The following is a 16392-nucleotide window of genomic DNA, read 5'->3' as shown; positions in this document are numbered from 1 at the left end:
AGAAAGCAAAGAGGTCCTGGTCAGCAGGTCATAATCACCCGGAACACAACTGAGGCCCTGCAGAGAGGAGGCCTAAGGTGGGACCCTTACCTATAAGCCTGGCCTGGCCCTGCGAATCAAGAGGTAAACAAGCCTGACCCTCAGGAGGCAAAAAGGCCCTTCTCAGAGGAGCGTAGGATTGAACTTTGTAACTCAAGTCTTGCTACTTACATCTCCACCATTTCCTCTCAGAGAGCAGCAATAGTAAGAAAATCCTGAATTGAAAAGGGACCAAAGGCAGGTCTCTGATTTCAAGGTGGACCCCTGACTGTCACTCAGCTCCAACATCATAGTTCTTTGGTCAAGGACTTCTTGTGACACTGGGAAGTTCTGAATGTCTTCCTGAAACATTCCTTGTGTCTGTGAGGCAGGATTCACTTCCTTTATTTTCTCCAGACCACTGTAAGCCAAGATGAGGCAGCAACACCTTCTTCCTGTCCCATAATCTAAGCAAAGTCACCACGGGGGCAGACAGCAAGGATTGAGGCTCACCTCCACCACTTGGGCATCATTCAGCCATTTGCTCAGCACCTTCTGGATAAGCTGGAAGACCTGCTGCAACACCACAACCACCTGAAGACACAGGAAGAAGTGAGGTGCCCCACCACCACTCTCACCCACCGCAGAAGGACCCAGTAATACGAAGTCGGCCAGAAGTTCAAACCTATTACCCAAGACTGCACGTTGAGGACTCAATGGATGGGGCCTTGGGAGAAGGAGTGGTTTGGTGAATTCCCCATGAATAAAGAGGATATACTGAATTCTAGGGAACAGTTTAGAGGAAGCCTCAAAGTGCAAAGCAGGGATTTTATGAAGGCTTCAGAAGATTACTAAAACTTTATAACCTTTAAGAAAAATCACTCCCTATCCATTTCTGCTCAGAAAAATCCTTTAGGGTGAGCCCCTGAAGTGGAGATGCTGTCTCACCCAAACAGGCTTAGGGTGGAGAGCCCCAAGGGATGCACAGATTTGGCAAATTATGGAGGAGCAGAGAGCAGACTGAGGTCCCTGGAGATGAGGGAAGGCAGGAAAATGACTCCCACGGAAGGAAAAGGGGCTCTGATCGAGGAAGCTGGCCCAAGTTTGGTTTAGAGCCAAAAGGGCACCTGAAACTAAGGTGGGGAGCTGAGGAGAGGAGCCAGGCTACTGTGGCTCCTGTTTCTCCAGGAGAAACCCTGGGAACAATAATCAAAACAGCCTCTCACGTTTATACAGAATTTCACTCAAGACCATATATGCTACCCAGTACAGTTCTATCAAGATGAGCAAGCCAGGTAGTCTGATGTTCATAGTTTTGAATGGGAAGCTGAGCTTTGCCCCAGATCAAACAGCTTGTAAGTGGTCACCCCACGCCCCTGTGCCTGAGCTTTCCACAGTACTTATCACACTGCTTTGTGACAATCTGTTTACATATGTTTCCCTTAGACTGGGAGCAACTCGAAGACAAGAACTTTACATGTAGAGCATGTAAGCATCACCAGGGCCCACAGGGGAAGGTGAATAGCCAAGTAGAAGACCCCAGAGCTGGGGGTCAAACAGGGACCCATAATTACATCATTTAGGGGGTTGAAGGATAATGTCAACATCTCCCATGAGGCAGAGGAAACACAATGACATCACCCTGGTTGGGCTGGGGACAAAGACAAATATCACCCACAGGGTTGGATGAGACAATGATATCACTCCCTACAGAGTGAAGGGCAATGATAAGGTCATTCACAGGGTCAGAGGACCAAATGCATCATGCCCCACGGGGCCAAGGGAACCATGACAATATTACCCAGTAAAGTTGGGAGTAGCAATGACATTCCACAGGGTATGTGGTAGTGTGTGTGTGTGTGTGTGTGTGCGCGCGCGTGTGTATGTGCACACGCATGGGTGTGTGTGTGTTGGGGTGGGGGTAACGGCAACATCACCCACGGGATTGGGTCCCTGTGGCACTGGCAGTTTCCGGAGCTCAGGGCCTTCATGTTCATCCTCATGATGACTGACATCCAGCGTGGTGAAGAGGTTGGAGAGAAGCCCCAAGATGTGGACAATGGCCAGTTTGTTGGAAGGATTAGGCTATGGGGAGAATCAAACCAAGCTCTGAAGGCCCAGCTTGGCCCCAGGATCCCAGCCCTGACTGTCAACTCCAACCCCACTCCCCAACAGCCACAGCCCACACACAGGGAAGCCCACCCCTGCCTTCCGGCCACACACACACACACACACACACACACACACACACACACACACCAGCTCACTCACTATCTCCTCTGCCAGCTTCTCCAGCTGCTGGATATAGGGCGAGATAAGGGAGTGCAGGTTCTTAAGGATCTCCTCCACCTGCAGGGCTGACAGCAGGAAGCCCAGTGCCTGCATCAGCCACATGCACTGGCTTGTCTGTGGGGCAGAACATGGAGAGTCAATCCTGGACACATCTGGTTGTGGGCAGGAAGAATGAACCTCTTGGGGAAAGTTCCAAGAACAGAGAATAAAAGACAAAGGGTAGGAAAAGGCAGAAGAGGATCTCTGTAGATTCCCATAATATCCCCAAGGACTCCCTAGAAACTTCTGGGCTCACCTTGTGGATCTGTTTCATTAACACATCCTGGAGATAAACAGAAGGAATTTGGTATCAGCACAGTGCAGCGTGCCCTGAGACCCAGCCCAACCCCAGCCCATGCATACCTGGGAGACAGCCACAATGTTAGCAGCATAGGGTGGCAGGTCATACTTGCATTCTCGGCAGATCTTCTTGAGGGTGGACACAGAAGAAACAGAGAGCTCAGGATTGCCTAGGGCATGCAGTACGAGGGGCAGAACACTGTTGATCATGACAGGGTGGTCAGCCAGCCATTCAGACAGAGCTCCTGGAGGAAGAAGGGAGAGGGGACGATATCTGAGGCAGGCCAGGCTGGCTTTGTACCATGTCCCTGAGAGGCAGGCAGAGCTTCTGGCAGAAGCAAATTAGCCTAGAACTGAATAGGCAAATACGCATGCACATGCTCAAACAGGAGCCTTATAGCTGAGAAGCAGGAAGGAGTTACTCAGAAGAGGTCTAGCACTGCTGTTCCATTGACAGCACACTAGCTTCACTGAATCGCAGCTCCGAACACTGTAGGAAGGACCCCTAGATGTGCCAGGACAGCCAGTTGGCTGCAATGCTGTGTGTGTGGGCATGTGTGTCTTTCCCATTCTGGACAGGAACCAGCAGGCCAACTATAGCTGGGATGGGTGCCTGTGGCTCTGGAAATGTGCTCATGGGTGTATGCCAGGTCTCACCAATGGTGAACATGACAGTATCCGCCAGCTGCACGTTGCTGATGCTGATCCGTGGAATGAGGCCAATGAGCCCAGGCACCACATCAGAATAATTGACATCGATGGTCTCTGCGATGGATTGGAAGCCATAGAGCAGGGCCTCTGTGTGCTGAGGAAAGAGGGTGCCACTGGCTTGGCTGAGGAGGAGGGTGTGACAGTTCTGGGAGGGCTGAGGGAATCAGGCTTGGGAGGTACCTGCCAGGAGTAGGGCTCCTCTGAGCTGGTGAGCAAACGGCCCAGCTTGTCATAGAGGTTGCTGAGCAGCTCGGCCCCCAGCATCTCATACACATACATGAGCGTATCTGAGATGTCCACCCTAAGAAGTAGATGAAGACCTTATACACTGCCCGGATCCTGCTCCCAAGCCCAGGAGACCACCCCAGCTCCCTCAGAGCCCCGCAAAAGTGCCTAGAGAACAGAGAAAGGAACCCCAGGATTCAGGAAGCCTGGACTTGGACTCCTCCCCTCATTGCCTTCATTATCTCAGGATTCTATTTAGAGGTAGGATTGGCCTGCTACCATCACCTGTAAATTCGGAACTGCTCCTTCTCATCTGAGGACCAGAATCCATATTCCTCATCAGAAGGGAACTGGGCCTTGTGCAGAAGCACATCCACCAGCTGGAAGTAGACTGGCCGGTACACCTGCTGGTATACAGCCTGCTTCTCTGCCTCAAAGGACAGAATGTCATCCTGAGAGAGCCAGGGAAGAAAGTTAACCACCTCAGCACCAGGCCCAGAAGCCCATGATCTACCTTCTGTCATTATGGCCCAATCCTACCAGAGGTCACATAGACACACCTGCAGCGTGTACCAGAAGGTGAGGGTCAGGGAACTGGTAGTCTCATTGACAGGATAGTGGCCAGGGATGCCAGTGCAGAACATAATCATGTTGACAAGGGCCAGGAAGCTCTGCCAGTGCTCCACTTGGTCCAGCAAGGCCCTTGGAAGGAGGAGGTATAGTAAGGTCATTCCCCCTCCGCCAACAGGGCTCCATACCCCACCTCTTAGAGGGTCCTGCTATCCCCAGCTGCCCAACTCCTCACCGAGAGTGGTTCTCGCCCAGGGCCACCGCAATGCGACAGATGCCATGGGAGGTCTCCATGTCTCCATTCTGCACGGCCTGTCGCAGTTGATCTTGCAGTCCCAGCACCAGCGGGATGAGTTTGAGGAGTGTGTTCACATACCTGGAGGCACAAGGTGAGGAGACCCATCAGAGCTGTCTACCTATCCCCCACCAGCTTTGAGAGAAAGGCACATCCCCTCTGTCTTCCATCAAAGCCCCCTCCCCACAACAAACCCAAAGCCAAAAAGAGGTCAGGGCCTACATCACAGCTCTGATGCTGCCCATGTTGGGAAGAACCTTTGGTCAGAGATTTCCAGGAGAACTCTAGGCAGGAAGTATGAGGTCTGTGTTACAGGTTAAATTGTGCCCTCTAATTGGACTTACAGTGGGTGCTGGCATGGGTTGAGATTTCTGGGGAAATTGGGATGAGGTGCATGTATTTTGCATGTGGGAAGGACATAAATTTTGGGGGGGCCAGGGGGCAGCCTGTTGTGGGCTGAATTGTACCCACCAAGAAGATGTGTTGAAGTCCTCATCTCCAGTACCTCAGAATGTAATCTTATTTCTAAACAGCGTCATTGCAGATGAGATCATGGGGGGTGGGGCTCTCATACAATATGATAGGTGTCCTTGTAAGACAACCATGTGAAGACAGACACTTAACAGAGAAAATGACATGTGATGACAAAGGCAGAGGCTGGAACCATGCAACTTAAAGCCAAGGAACACCAAAGACTGCCTGCAAACAACCAGAAGCTAGGAAGAGGTGAGGAAGGATTCTCCTACAGGTTCTTAGAGGAAGCTGACACCTTGATTTTGGACCTCTAGCCTCTGCAACAATTGAGACAATAAGTGTCTATTGTTTAAAGCTGCCCAGTGTGTGGTACTTTATTATAGCCCTTCCAGGAAACTAATACAGTGTTAAGGGAGACTGAACAGGATGGGAGACAGAGGAGTTAATACAGGCTCAGGAGCCCTGATAAAGACTTCAGAAGGCACTAAAAGCATCAATCCCCACCTTCCACTCTACTCCCTACCACCAGATCCTAATTCCTATGTACTCTGGTGGCAGTATGAAGGAAGAGTAATAGATGATGAACTAGGAGATATCTGAGGCAAAATGGGCAGGACTTGACGGCCAATTGAATACGACAATGGGGAAGAGTCCAGGACAACTCTCAGGTTATTGATTAAACAACTAAGTAGATGGTGGAGCTATTTACTGAGGCCAGGAGGAGTGGGTGGAGGGGGACAGTAATAAATTTAATGGGAGGCCAGAAGGTGATAAGTTGTGTTAGGCATGTTGAATTAGAAGTACCTGGTGAGATATGCAAACAGAAGTGTCCAGAGAGTTGGATATAAAAACCTGAAGCCCAAGGGAGAAGTCAGAGCAAGAGGCATAGTCATCAGCAAACAGCTGGTAACTGAAGCTATGGCAGTAGATGAGTGCTGCCCAGGAAGAAAGTGTTGAATGAGAGAAAAGAAGGAGCAAGTCAGAGTCCTGAAGCACAATGATCTTTAAAGAGGAGTAGGAGAGACACAGTATACAAAGGAGACTGAGAGAATGTTAGCTCTATCGCACTGCACCCCTCCCCAGCAGCCTGCTCTGTGGAGATGAGACTAATCCAAGGAAGTGATACTCTCAGAGGGAATCAGATGCTTGAGACCCCTCTGCTACCGATCATAGTGTCACCCTAGCAATCTATGGAGAGGTAGCTTGTTGAGAGTCCAGAGGAGTTCTATTTGCATTTGCCCTAAGCAGGCTGCCCAGCAGGTAGCTTCATAACCTCAGGGGTAAGATGAAAACAAGAGGCAACAAGCCCAGATGTCAGCTTTCTCCAAATCCTCATTCTGGTGGGACAAGGTATCCATACCAGGATACCCACAACCCAGAGATAGCCCTAAAGGGTGCTGCCTGGAGACGGCTGGGATAGCTTCAGTCTCATGACCCTGACACAGGCTGCACCACCAGACAATGGGCACCTTCAGGCCAGACCCTGGCACAGAGAGCAAGGGCAGGGCCAGAGCCACAGCCTACGAGCTTCCCAGCAGCTGAGATGGGGGCAGGAGGTAGTGCCCTGTCCCCAAAGCGTCCCCACCAAGGCTCCCTCACATCTGCCAAAGTTCATGTATACAGCAGGTACTCAGTCTTCATTGAGTTCCTAATTGGTCACATTTGAGCTGCGTAATGGGCTAAGTCATAGACAATACGGTCCAGAAGGGCTCAGAGTATTACTCAAGGTCATATAGCAACTTAGAGACAAATTCCAGGCTGAGGCAGCTTCTTATGCTGCAGGACTGCTCTTCCAGAGCCCTACCTAAATTTTCCCCAAAGGATCTATGCAAATCTCAGCCCATATCTCAAATTCTAACTGATGGGAGCCCCCAAGAGCCTGTGTAATTCACCTTCTCTCCTCCCCCAGCCCCCAGTGAAAAGCTTTTCCAGGATTAAAAACATATTTCAGGAAAAAGAAAACTGAGGGAGAGAGAGCCAAGCAAGCAGCAGCAGCAGCTGTGGAAGAGTGGGAAAGAGGGGACCTGAGTGCAAACTCAGCCAAGGGGACAGCTAATATCAGGATGCCTGGGGAAGGCAGTAGCTGGATGACCCAAGAGGCAAAAAACCACAGGTGACTTTCTCAAGCCAAAGTCTAGGAAGCTAGACTAGAGAGAGCAAGGCCCAAACTCTGACACGAGGCTGGGTACAGCCCATCAGTAGGAGAAACCCTTGTTTAGTTAGATTCCCTACCTCCTGGGCACCTATTCCTGAGAACTATGCAGACAGACCAGGAGGTCTGAGGCTTCCAGAGGTTTCTAGGTTTAGGGGAGGGAGATAGAGATAATGTCTTTAAGGCCATGGCTGAGGCTGGGCTCAAGAGGCCTAGTTCCGTTGGTCAGCTCAAGCTGCCAGGGCAGGGCTGCTGGGACTTGCTGGCTGCCACTCACACTGAGCTCAGCCCAGACCTGCAATTAGAGCTCCGGGAGGAGAGCTGAGAAAATGGGGAGAGTTGCTAAGCAACCATGGGGGCTGCAGCCAATGGGCGCTCAGGAGGCTGTGGGTTCCCTCACTGGCTCCTTGTTCGCTCATTCGTTCAGAAAAGAAGAGGCATCAATTACCTGCCAAAGCCCTCGAGAAGGTGGGGCGGATAAACCTGGGTGTATCCAAGGACACCCCACATCACCCATGCACTGGCCCCAGCCAATTCTCTTTAGCTACCAACTCTCCAAGTGCAGCGGCACTTGAGCTTCAAGCTGCCAAGAGAGGCTAGACCTGGGACTTGGTACCCACCTTGAGTTGGTAAACCTGGGAAACCACGGGAAAAATATACTAACTACCAATGCAAAACGATACCAAATACTAACAGCTGCCATTTATGGAGTGTGCAAGAACCAGGCTAAACCTTTCATAGACATTCTCTTCTTTAATCCTATTAATACCAACATATTCTTTATAGAATACCAGAGGCAGGCCATGTAGACATCCTATTTAAGCCTATACAACTTCCTAAAGTTAATATGATCACACCCATTTTACTGATGAGGAAACTGAGGCTTAAAAGTGACTTACCCAAGGTCTTGAACCTAGTAAACGGACATCTGGGATTCAAACTCAGACTCTCTGATGCCATCTCTTTCAATGTTTTTCCCCTCCAACTCTGCTAAGGGTTTCTAAAGCCCTATCTCTGAAGTGTTAGTGTCTCCATTCTTGCCATGGCCAATCCAACTTATACCAAAAATCTTATGGCATTTCCTCTACTTGAAATCCTTTAATATTTTCACATCATCCTCAGGATGAAGACCAAAATCTTAAGCCTGGCTGACAAAGGTCTTGCATAATCTGGGCCCAGACCTCCCACAACTGGCCCTTAAATCCTGCTATTTAATCACCACCATTCACCAGGCTTTCTCAACACTCTTTCCTCGTTTAGACTCTTTAAAGCACACCTCCTCTGGATGCCTTTCACAACCCAAAGACTGGGTTAAATGCCTTCTCTGGGCTCTTCCAGTCCCCCTACCACTTTCTCAATTATAGCAGTCATCTTGTTGACCATACTTGCCCCTCCATGTGTCTATGAGACTGTGAGCTCCTGGCTTGCTGAAGTCAACCCATTCATCTTTACACACCTCGTGCTCAGCACAGGGCCCAAGACACAAAGAGGCATGCAACAAACATCTGCTGCACAAACACCTCACTACACTCACCTTCTTTCTAGTCCTTAGATGTACTATGGTGCTGCATACCAGAAGCCTTTGCCCCTGCTTTAGTTCCTGAAGCCTGGCACATTCCCCCTTCCCCTGACCTCCCCCACCCCACTCCCACCTCTCGGGCAACTCCTACTTTTCATCTGTTCAGAAAACACTGAATGCTACCAAATGCTGCCAGGCACAATGTGACAAAATAAAATGACACAGTGCCTGTCCTCCACAATGCTGAGAGACCAGTGGGGAGACATACATTAATTTATGATGAAATTGTGTTACAGGCTAAGAAGGAAAACACTAGGAGCTCTGAGATAAAATAGAGTTGAGCAAACTCAGTCTTAAAAATTATCGAGGGCTTTCCTAAGAAAGTGAAGTTTCAGTTGAGGTAGAGATGATATGCCAAGTACATGTGACAGTTCAGAGGCTAGAAGGAGCATGGGACATTCAAGCAACTGAAAAGACTGTGTGAGAGTGAAGAAAGGAGCATGACGTGAGAAGAGGCTAGAGATGCCATTCTGTGCAGCACCTCGTGGATCACATGAAGGACTCTGAACTTCATCATAAGAGCTGCGAAAAGCCACTGAAGGGTTCTGAGCAGAAAGGACAAACTGGATCCTCATTTTCAAAAGATCACTCTGGCTGCTCGGTGTGCAGTATAGGGTACAGGAGTAAAAACCAGGGGGCTAGTGAAAAATCTCTATGGTAATTTGGGGAGAGAAATGATAACAGCTTAGACTAGGATGGTGGCAGTGGAGATGGAAAAAATAGATTTGCAATATGGTCAAGAGCAGAACAGCCAGGACATGGTGACTGATTGGTTGAGAGAAAGAGAAGAAAGAATCAAATATTTTAATTGAATAATTTGTTGGATGATTAGTTGTCTGTCTCCCTCTCTGAACCATAAGGACAAGGACCATGTCTTGTGTGCTTCCTTGTGTATCTCCAGCATGGGACCACGCAGTAGGCACTCACTTAGTGTTTATTGGACAGATGGATGGATGGCCACACAAACTGTTCTTTTCTGGGAAGATGGGGAGCAGCTCACCTCTGGGCATCAGGCTGCGAGATGGCATTGACGATGGCCTCCACGCTGCTGTCAAAGAGCTCTGAGTCCTGCAGAGCAGCAAAGGCTGCCTGAATCAGCGCCTCACAGTCCTGCAGTGGCACCTCCAGCTGCACCCAGCTGGAAAAGCACTTGAGCACCTTCTGACGCACACAGCTGGGCGAGCTGGGCTGCTGCAGCAGCTGCTCTAGCAACGGGAAGACAGCCCCGCACTCCACTGCCAGGCTGGCCCGCACCAGGCCTTTGCGGTACTGGGGCAGGCGGCTCGTCTGGAACTCCTCTGGCAGCACTGTCAGCAGCTCCAGCAGGGCCAGGCAGCGGCCCTGACCGTCCACTGGTGAGTCCTCAGCCTGGAAGAGCCGTACCATATCTGCCACCGCACATGGCCAGGCGTCAGGCATCATGCTAAGAGCCAGGGAGGCCAGCGCCACGCACAGCCGAGTCAGCACGATCTTGGAGCCACTGGCAAAGTGGGTGATCTGGGTGAAGAGCTGTGCCTTTAGACTTTCATACTGGTCAGTGGGGATGTCACTCCAGTAGCGAGAGATCTTGATGTGCAAGGCGCTGGCCCCAAAGTACTGGATCTCAGGCACCTTGTCGGGCTGCAGTAGCTGCCAGCTGAAGTGCCAGGCCTGTGGGGAGACCTGGGCCTGCATCAGCCACTTCTGAGCCAGGTTCTTGTTCTCAATGTTGGGATCGTAGTAGAGCTGGTGCAGCGCCTGTAGGACAGCACAGGACTGAGCAGGCGTTGGCCACTCTGGATCCTGCCAGAGCCCAGAACTCGGTCCTGGAAGTCTGCTCTCTCTTTCTGACTGAGGGGCTGAGCAGGAAGAGCTCAGGGCTCCACCCTGTTTCCTGGGCCCAGGATCCTACTGACACCCTGCGAGCCTGAACTCTGCCCATGCTCTACCATGTTCCCGTTATAGCAAAACATTATGGGTTCAGAAAGTGAGCCTCCACAGGAAAGCAGAGAGAGGCTGAGCTCCTTAAAGGGGAGGCACTTGAGGTAAAGGACAAGGTCCAGGTTGAAGGAATGGCTCCACAGGGATAAAGCTGAGCCTGAGAAGAGCATGGAACAGCCCGAGGGGCCCCAACCCTCCCAGGCACAGCTGCTCCCATCAACTCCAAGGGTTCTATTCAGCTCCCCCAGGATCATCCCTCGGTCACTCCAGATGCTGGCACCAAAGCCATTGTGAAATCTGAGCACGACAAAGGCTTTGCCAGGCAGCCGCAGACCAGAGGCATACTGGAGGGGAGGGTGAAAGCACCCCCCAGAGAGCTCACGTGAGGGTCCAAAAAGCTGGTTGAGAAGTACTGGCTGGCAGCCCTGGCAAATGCCTTGCCTGGAGCTCTCAACTAGCCAAATCCCCAGGGTCCCAATTCCACGGGGACTTCACACAGTGAGAAAACAGTGGTTTGTCTCCCTGGTAGCACATGGACGAGTGTGCCACCATGCCAACAGCACCCAGCCCCAGGGGGTGGAAGAGTGAGGTTAGGACTCTGACCCCCTGAGCAGGCTCCATCCAAGTACACTTAGCCCTGTCTGTACCTCTGACAACAACTTGCTGCCCCTTGTTTGGCTCCTCAGGGATGCTGAACTCAGCAGGCAAAGCAGGGATGGGTTTTCACCATTTGGTATGGCAGAAAGGGCTCAAAAATAACAAATGAGTATCTGCAACCATTCCTTGCTTTCCAGCAAGGTAGCCCTATCTCCCCATTCATTCCAGCGGGGAGGCATTTCTGCATCCCTTGGGCGGGGGGCGGGGAGGACAGAACCCAGAGAAGAGCCAGAGAAGCAGTTCAAAAAAGATGGGCCGGGCAGTGGAGGGGCCTGGGAGGACCATGGCAGGAAGCTACATGGGCAGGTGAGCAGGGAAGGATATTGAGGCAGCCGGCAAGACCGAACCCCTCAGGTCCAGTGCCAAAGAAAGGGGGCTAGCTCTTCCTGCCTGCCCAGGACTGGCCTGGCCTCCATCCAATACAAGAAGGGCCCTTCCCTAAGAAAGAGTGAAAACATAACCCAGGCTGTTTTAGTTCCAGGTTATTTCCTGAGCCCCTTGGTCACAAAACAGGCCCAGAATGGCTCAGCATCGGTATGGTCCTGAGGGCTCAGCTGTAGGTCTCCTGGATTCCTGGTTTCTTACTGCACTGCTCATGCAGTACCCATGGAGCTGGAGAACAGCCAATCTGGCTGGAGGTCTAGGCCATCAGCACCCTGAAGGGAATAGCCCAAGACCCTAGAGTATTCAAAGAGAACCCATGTCTAAGGAAAGCCAAAAATAGCCCATTAGGACACCATAACACTGCTGTCCACGCCTGCCCAGAGACAGCAAACGCCAGGTGCTCTGGGGACACCATCCCAGCGGGCACCCAGCCCAAGCCCGGGCTATGACATTAGTGTCAGTCCCCAGAACTTCTGCGCTGTCACCGGAGTGCCCACCCCAGGGCCCTCGTACCTTCTCCACGTTCTCCACAGTGAAGTCCAAGGCTGGTGCTGCTCCAGCCCCTGCAGCCCCAGGCTGCTCCTCCCGCCGCTCCATCTTTGCTCCCTCCCCAGCAGGGAGGTGGACCCTGACCTGTCTCCTGCCCCAGCCCCTTGGCTGCTGGCCCCCTGCTAGACCCCGGCTTGGGTGCCCAGGGAGCGGTGGGGTGACAGGGGGCCCAGGGCGGGCATGGCTGCCGAGGCCTCCCCACCTCGGTTGGGGATGGGGGGCTTGCCAGAGGCCAAAAGGAGTGCTCTTAGGAGGAGACCAACTGAGGAGGCCTCCGAGGAGGAAGCCGTCAGTGAAGAGTTCACAGGCGGGGGTCCTGGTGGTAGGTCACGGCTCTGTCCCCAGACTCTATGAGGAGGGAGGCATAGGGAAGGCAGGCCTGTGGGGGAAACCGAGCCCCTGGCCCGTGAGAGGTCACAGGGTCGATGGCCTGTACCCACAACACCCTGGTCTGAGTGCGCTCTCGGGTCCTACGAGGAGGTCACGGGGTAGGGGGTGACGAGGGAGAGAGCCCTTCGCTGGTTACGGAGGCGTCCGACGAGGCGCAGGGGTGCAGCTTCGCGAGTCTGGGGCGAAGAGTCCGTAGAGTTGAGGGGCTGTGGCAGGTCCCCTCCGCTCGGCCTGGCCCGCGCTCTTCTCACCGCCCGGCTNTCCCAGCTGAGCCAAGGCCCCGCCGCTGTGCACCCTGGGTAACGTAGTCCGCATTGCGCCTAGCGGGAGGGCGGCGCCTTGCGGCAGAGGTCGGGAGCACGTGGGCTGAGGACCGCCGACCCCCGCCAGCCCTAGACGTACTGCGGGCGACAGGGCCAGACTCGTGGGCGGCACTGATGAGCAGCTCCCTAGGACTGAAGGAGCAGGTGGATGGAGTTGGGAATCCAGGCTAGAGGATAAGGTGTGTGTTGGGGGTTCGCAGGGAGAAACAGGTCACTCTGGTGCTTCTCTGCCTATGCTTTCTGGGACCCAGGAAGGGGGCGGTCTGGGAAGAAGGCGTCAGCACCACCCTGAGAAGAAAGGGGGCTTGGCGCGCCTCCTTGGAGTGCAAAAGGACGGCTCTCCAGACTGCCCAGTAAGCAACCAGGAAACCAAATACCATGGACAGTACTCGGAGACTCTTATAGGGTGCTTGGAAGCAACTTCTCTTTATGGGTCATTAGAATAAGAATAGCTCACCTTGAAGTGCTAGGAACAGTACTTCGCATACCTTAGGTCCGATTCTGTCAACAACTCGGAGTTGGGTATTTTTTTTTAATGTTTTATTTATTTCTAGGAGAGAGAGAGAGAGACAGCGTGAGCAGGGGAGGGTCAGAGAGAGAGGGAGACACAGACTCTGAAACAGGCTCCAGGCTCTGAGCTGGCAGTCAGCACAGAACCCGACGCGGGGCTCGAACCCACGAACCGCGAGATCATGACCTAAGCGAAAGTCGGACGCTTAACCGACTAAGCCACCCAGGCGCCCCAAGAGTTGGGTATTTTTAGTTACCATTTTCGGATGAGAAAACCGAGGTTGGGGAAGGTTGAACTTTTCTTGTCCAGAGACACACAGTCCAGCCACAGATTTGGTCCGCCACAGACCCCAGCAGTCCCTACCCCTTACACTTGTCCTTTTATTAATTTTCTTAAAGCTTACTTATTAATTTTAGTAATCTCTACACCCAACGTGGGGCTCAAACTCACAACATAGAGATCAAAAGTCACATGCTCTTCCCACTGAGCTAGCCAGGCGCCCTGTCCTTTCATTAACTCTTGCCAGCTATCCCAGCAGGGGAGAAAGTAATCAAAAGGGAAAGGACCTCTGTACTTGTGTTCAGTGGAGGAAGTTGACGTTGGCAATAGCTGCTGAGGCCTGAGGTAAATGAAGGCTTCCCTGAGGAAAAGAAACTTGGTCTGAGCTTGAATAATAGAAACTGGTGATGATGAGGGCTCGATTAGTAAACAAAATTCAGTGGGAATCTAGACATTAAACAAATTTTAAGTGGGGCTTAAAGTGCGCAGCGATGATTGGATTTGCATCTTAGAAACACCTAACTGTAGTATGCAGAATAAATGGAAGGAATGGTCTTTTCATCATGTTGGGGATGCAGGGAGAGAATCCTTGGCTTTCATTAGATTCTCTAAGGACTCTATAGCTCCCAAACAGGTTAAGAACCACTCCTATGGGGGCGCCTGGGTGGCTCAGTCAGTTAAGTGTGTGACTTTGGCTCAGGTCATGATCTCACGGTTGGTGAGTTTGAGCCCTGCTTGGGGCTCTGTGCTGACAGCTCAGAGCCTGGAGCTGGCTTCAGATTCTGTGTTTCCCTCCCTCTCTGTCTCTGTTCCCGCTCCCGCTCTCTGTCTCTCTCAAAAATAGATATTAACAGGGGCGCCTGGGTGGCTTAGTCGGTTAAGCGTCCGACTTTCGCTTAGGTCATGATCTCTCGGTTCGTGGGTTTGAGCCCTGCGTCGGGCTCTGTGCTGACTGCCAGCTCGGATCCTGGAGCCTGTTTCAGTCTGTGACTCCCTCTCTCTGACTCTCCCCTGCTCGCGCTGTCTCTTTCTCTCTCCTAGAAATAAATAAAAATAAAAAATAAATAAATAAATATTAACAAAAATTTTAAAAAAAAAGAAAGAACCACTCCTGTGAATAAGAAAGGTGACCTCACATGGCATAGACTCTTTTAGATCTTTTCTCAGATCCCTCAGCTTTTTATGCAACCTCTCCTTTTCCAGAGGAGACCTCAGTGAGTCGGCCAGTGCACATACACTGTCATAGGGATCTCTATGCAAGGGAAATAAGGCAACCCTTCGATAAGAGAGGAGGAAAGCCATTGGCAAGTGCAAGGGGAGCACATGGAACCCCGAACCTCAATTTCTGGATGAAACAAATATAGAGGGGAGTTTTGGGTGCTTCCTGAAGCTGCTGTAGTTTTCAAAGTTGTCTGTAGTTTTCTTACAAGAGGTGGTGACTTGATAACCCCTTTGGAGGACACCATACCTTAATTCTGGGAAGGCGGGGCCTGGAGAGTTTGGGGGCTAGGCTAGGCTTTCAAGTCTTTCTTGTAGGGGCTCCCTAGGCCCAGTGATCCTGCAATCGACAGGATGTCCCCCTTCACCCTCAACCAAGGCCAAATGGACAATGTAGGTTTGCAAATGTGAAACAAAGTCTACAGTGAAAAATGGAGATAACCAGAACCACCTGTGGCTCTCAGGAGCAGAAAGTGCCCTGCCTGGTGAGATCATGTGCCAGTGACGTCTAAGTTGTAGCAGAGAACTACAGTTCTGGAGCTTGTTTCCTTTGGGGAGAATGGCTTTATTTTTTTAAAAGAGGGATTTGGGTTGTTTTGAGCTGCAAACCAAGGCTAGTTCTTATAGGAACTTGTCTAATCTTGGAGGAGATGCTGTTTCACCTGGGACTTGGTTTTTTTTTTTTTTTAATGTTTTGTTTATTTTTGAGAGAGAGAGAGAGACAGCATGAGGAAAGGAGGGTCAGAGAGAGAGGGAGACACAGAATTCGAAACAGGCTCCAGGCTCTGAGCTAGCTGTCAGCACAGAGCCCGACACGGGCCGTGAGATCATGACCTGAGCCCAAGTCAGACACTCAACCGACTGAGCCACCCAGGCGCCCCCATCTGGGACTTTGTGAGATGTTGGGCACAATCTTTCTGGGGCCCAAAATGTAGCCTTGAGTTGGAGGGACCCTACTTGCTTGAGGACTGGCAATCTGGGGACTGTTGAGAGCCAGCACCATTGGCTTGGGTTCTGAACTGGCTCTTGCTGTGACTATTGTCAGAGATGGCCTGAGTCGGTCTCCTTTAAGTGGCTCTGAGAGCAGAGATGACCACTGAAGGGCGGGGCCTGGAGGGTTTGGGGGCTAGGCTAGGCTTTCAAGTCTTTCTCGCAGGGGCTCCCTAGGCCCAGTGATCCTGCAATCGACAGGATGTCCCCCTTCACCCTCAACCAAAGCCAAGTGGTGTCTGCAGACTGCACGGCACTGGTGCCACTTTCTTCAGGTGGAGGTGGAGAGGGCTGGAGACTGAAGATCCTGAATCAGTTTGGAGGCAGAAAGAAGTAAACCCCAAAGGAGTGTTTGAAGGTGGTGTGAAAGCACCAGAATTTTGCGAGCACCTGGAACTGGGGCAGTAAACGCAGAAGAGTGGAAGCATAGACTGTTTCTCCACCTTGACCCAGAATGCACACGGCCCTCACTCTAGCCTGGGTAGTTTGGAAGGAATTTTGGTTCTCAGTGTCACA

The 16392-nt window shown here is 51.7% G+C and overlaps 1 protein-coding gene across 2 annotated transcripts in view; it reads right to left on the bottom strand.

Moving 5' to 3' along the window:
- Nucleotides 1-12809, bottom strand: part of IPO13 (importin 13) — a 20059-nt gene extending 7250 nt beyond the window's left edge. The window contains exons 1-12 of one of the 2 annotated variants that reach the window (XM_077752050.1): nucleotides 12130-12809; nucleotides 9656-10392; nucleotides 4391-4531; nucleotides 4146-4287; nucleotides 3871-4037; nucleotides 3541-3661; nucleotides 3307-3454; nucleotides 2713-2894; nucleotides 2606-2632; nucleotides 2278-2424; nucleotides 1960-2103; nucleotides 532-612 (exon numbers count right to left, since the gene is read on the bottom strand). In XM_077752050.1, the coding sequence (XP_077608176.1) occupies nucleotides 532-612; nucleotides 1960-2103; nucleotides 2278-2424; nucleotides 2606-2632; nucleotides 2713-2894; nucleotides 3307-3454; nucleotides 3541-3661; nucleotides 3871-4037; nucleotides 4146-4287; nucleotides 4391-4531; nucleotides 9656-10392; nucleotides 12130-12213 (2121 nt within the window). In that variant the 5' untranslated portion in view covers nucleotides 12214-12809. The remainder of the gene's footprint in view (nucleotides 1-531; nucleotides 613-1959; nucleotides 2104-2277; nucleotides 2425-2605; nucleotides 2633-2712; nucleotides 2895-3306; nucleotides 3455-3540; nucleotides 3662-3870; nucleotides 4038-4145; nucleotides 4288-4390; nucleotides 4532-9655; nucleotides 10393-12129) is intronic. The other variant, XM_077752051.1, reaches the window with a different exon arrangement.
- Between the last annotated feature and the right edge of the window lie 3583 nt (nucleotides 12810-16392).

This window comes from Crocuta crocuta, unplaced genomic scaffold, assembly GCF_008692635.1.
Source record: "Crocuta crocuta isolate KB4526 unplaced genomic scaffold, BGI_CrCroc_1.0 scaffold367, whole genome shotgun sequence".
In the NCBI taxonomy this organism is placed as follows: domain Eukaryota; kingdom Metazoa; phylum Chordata; class Mammalia; order Carnivora; family Hyaenidae; genus Crocuta; species Crocuta crocuta.
Note: the sequence above shows the minus strand (reverse complement) of the source record. Positions and strands in the feature narration are given on the sequence as shown.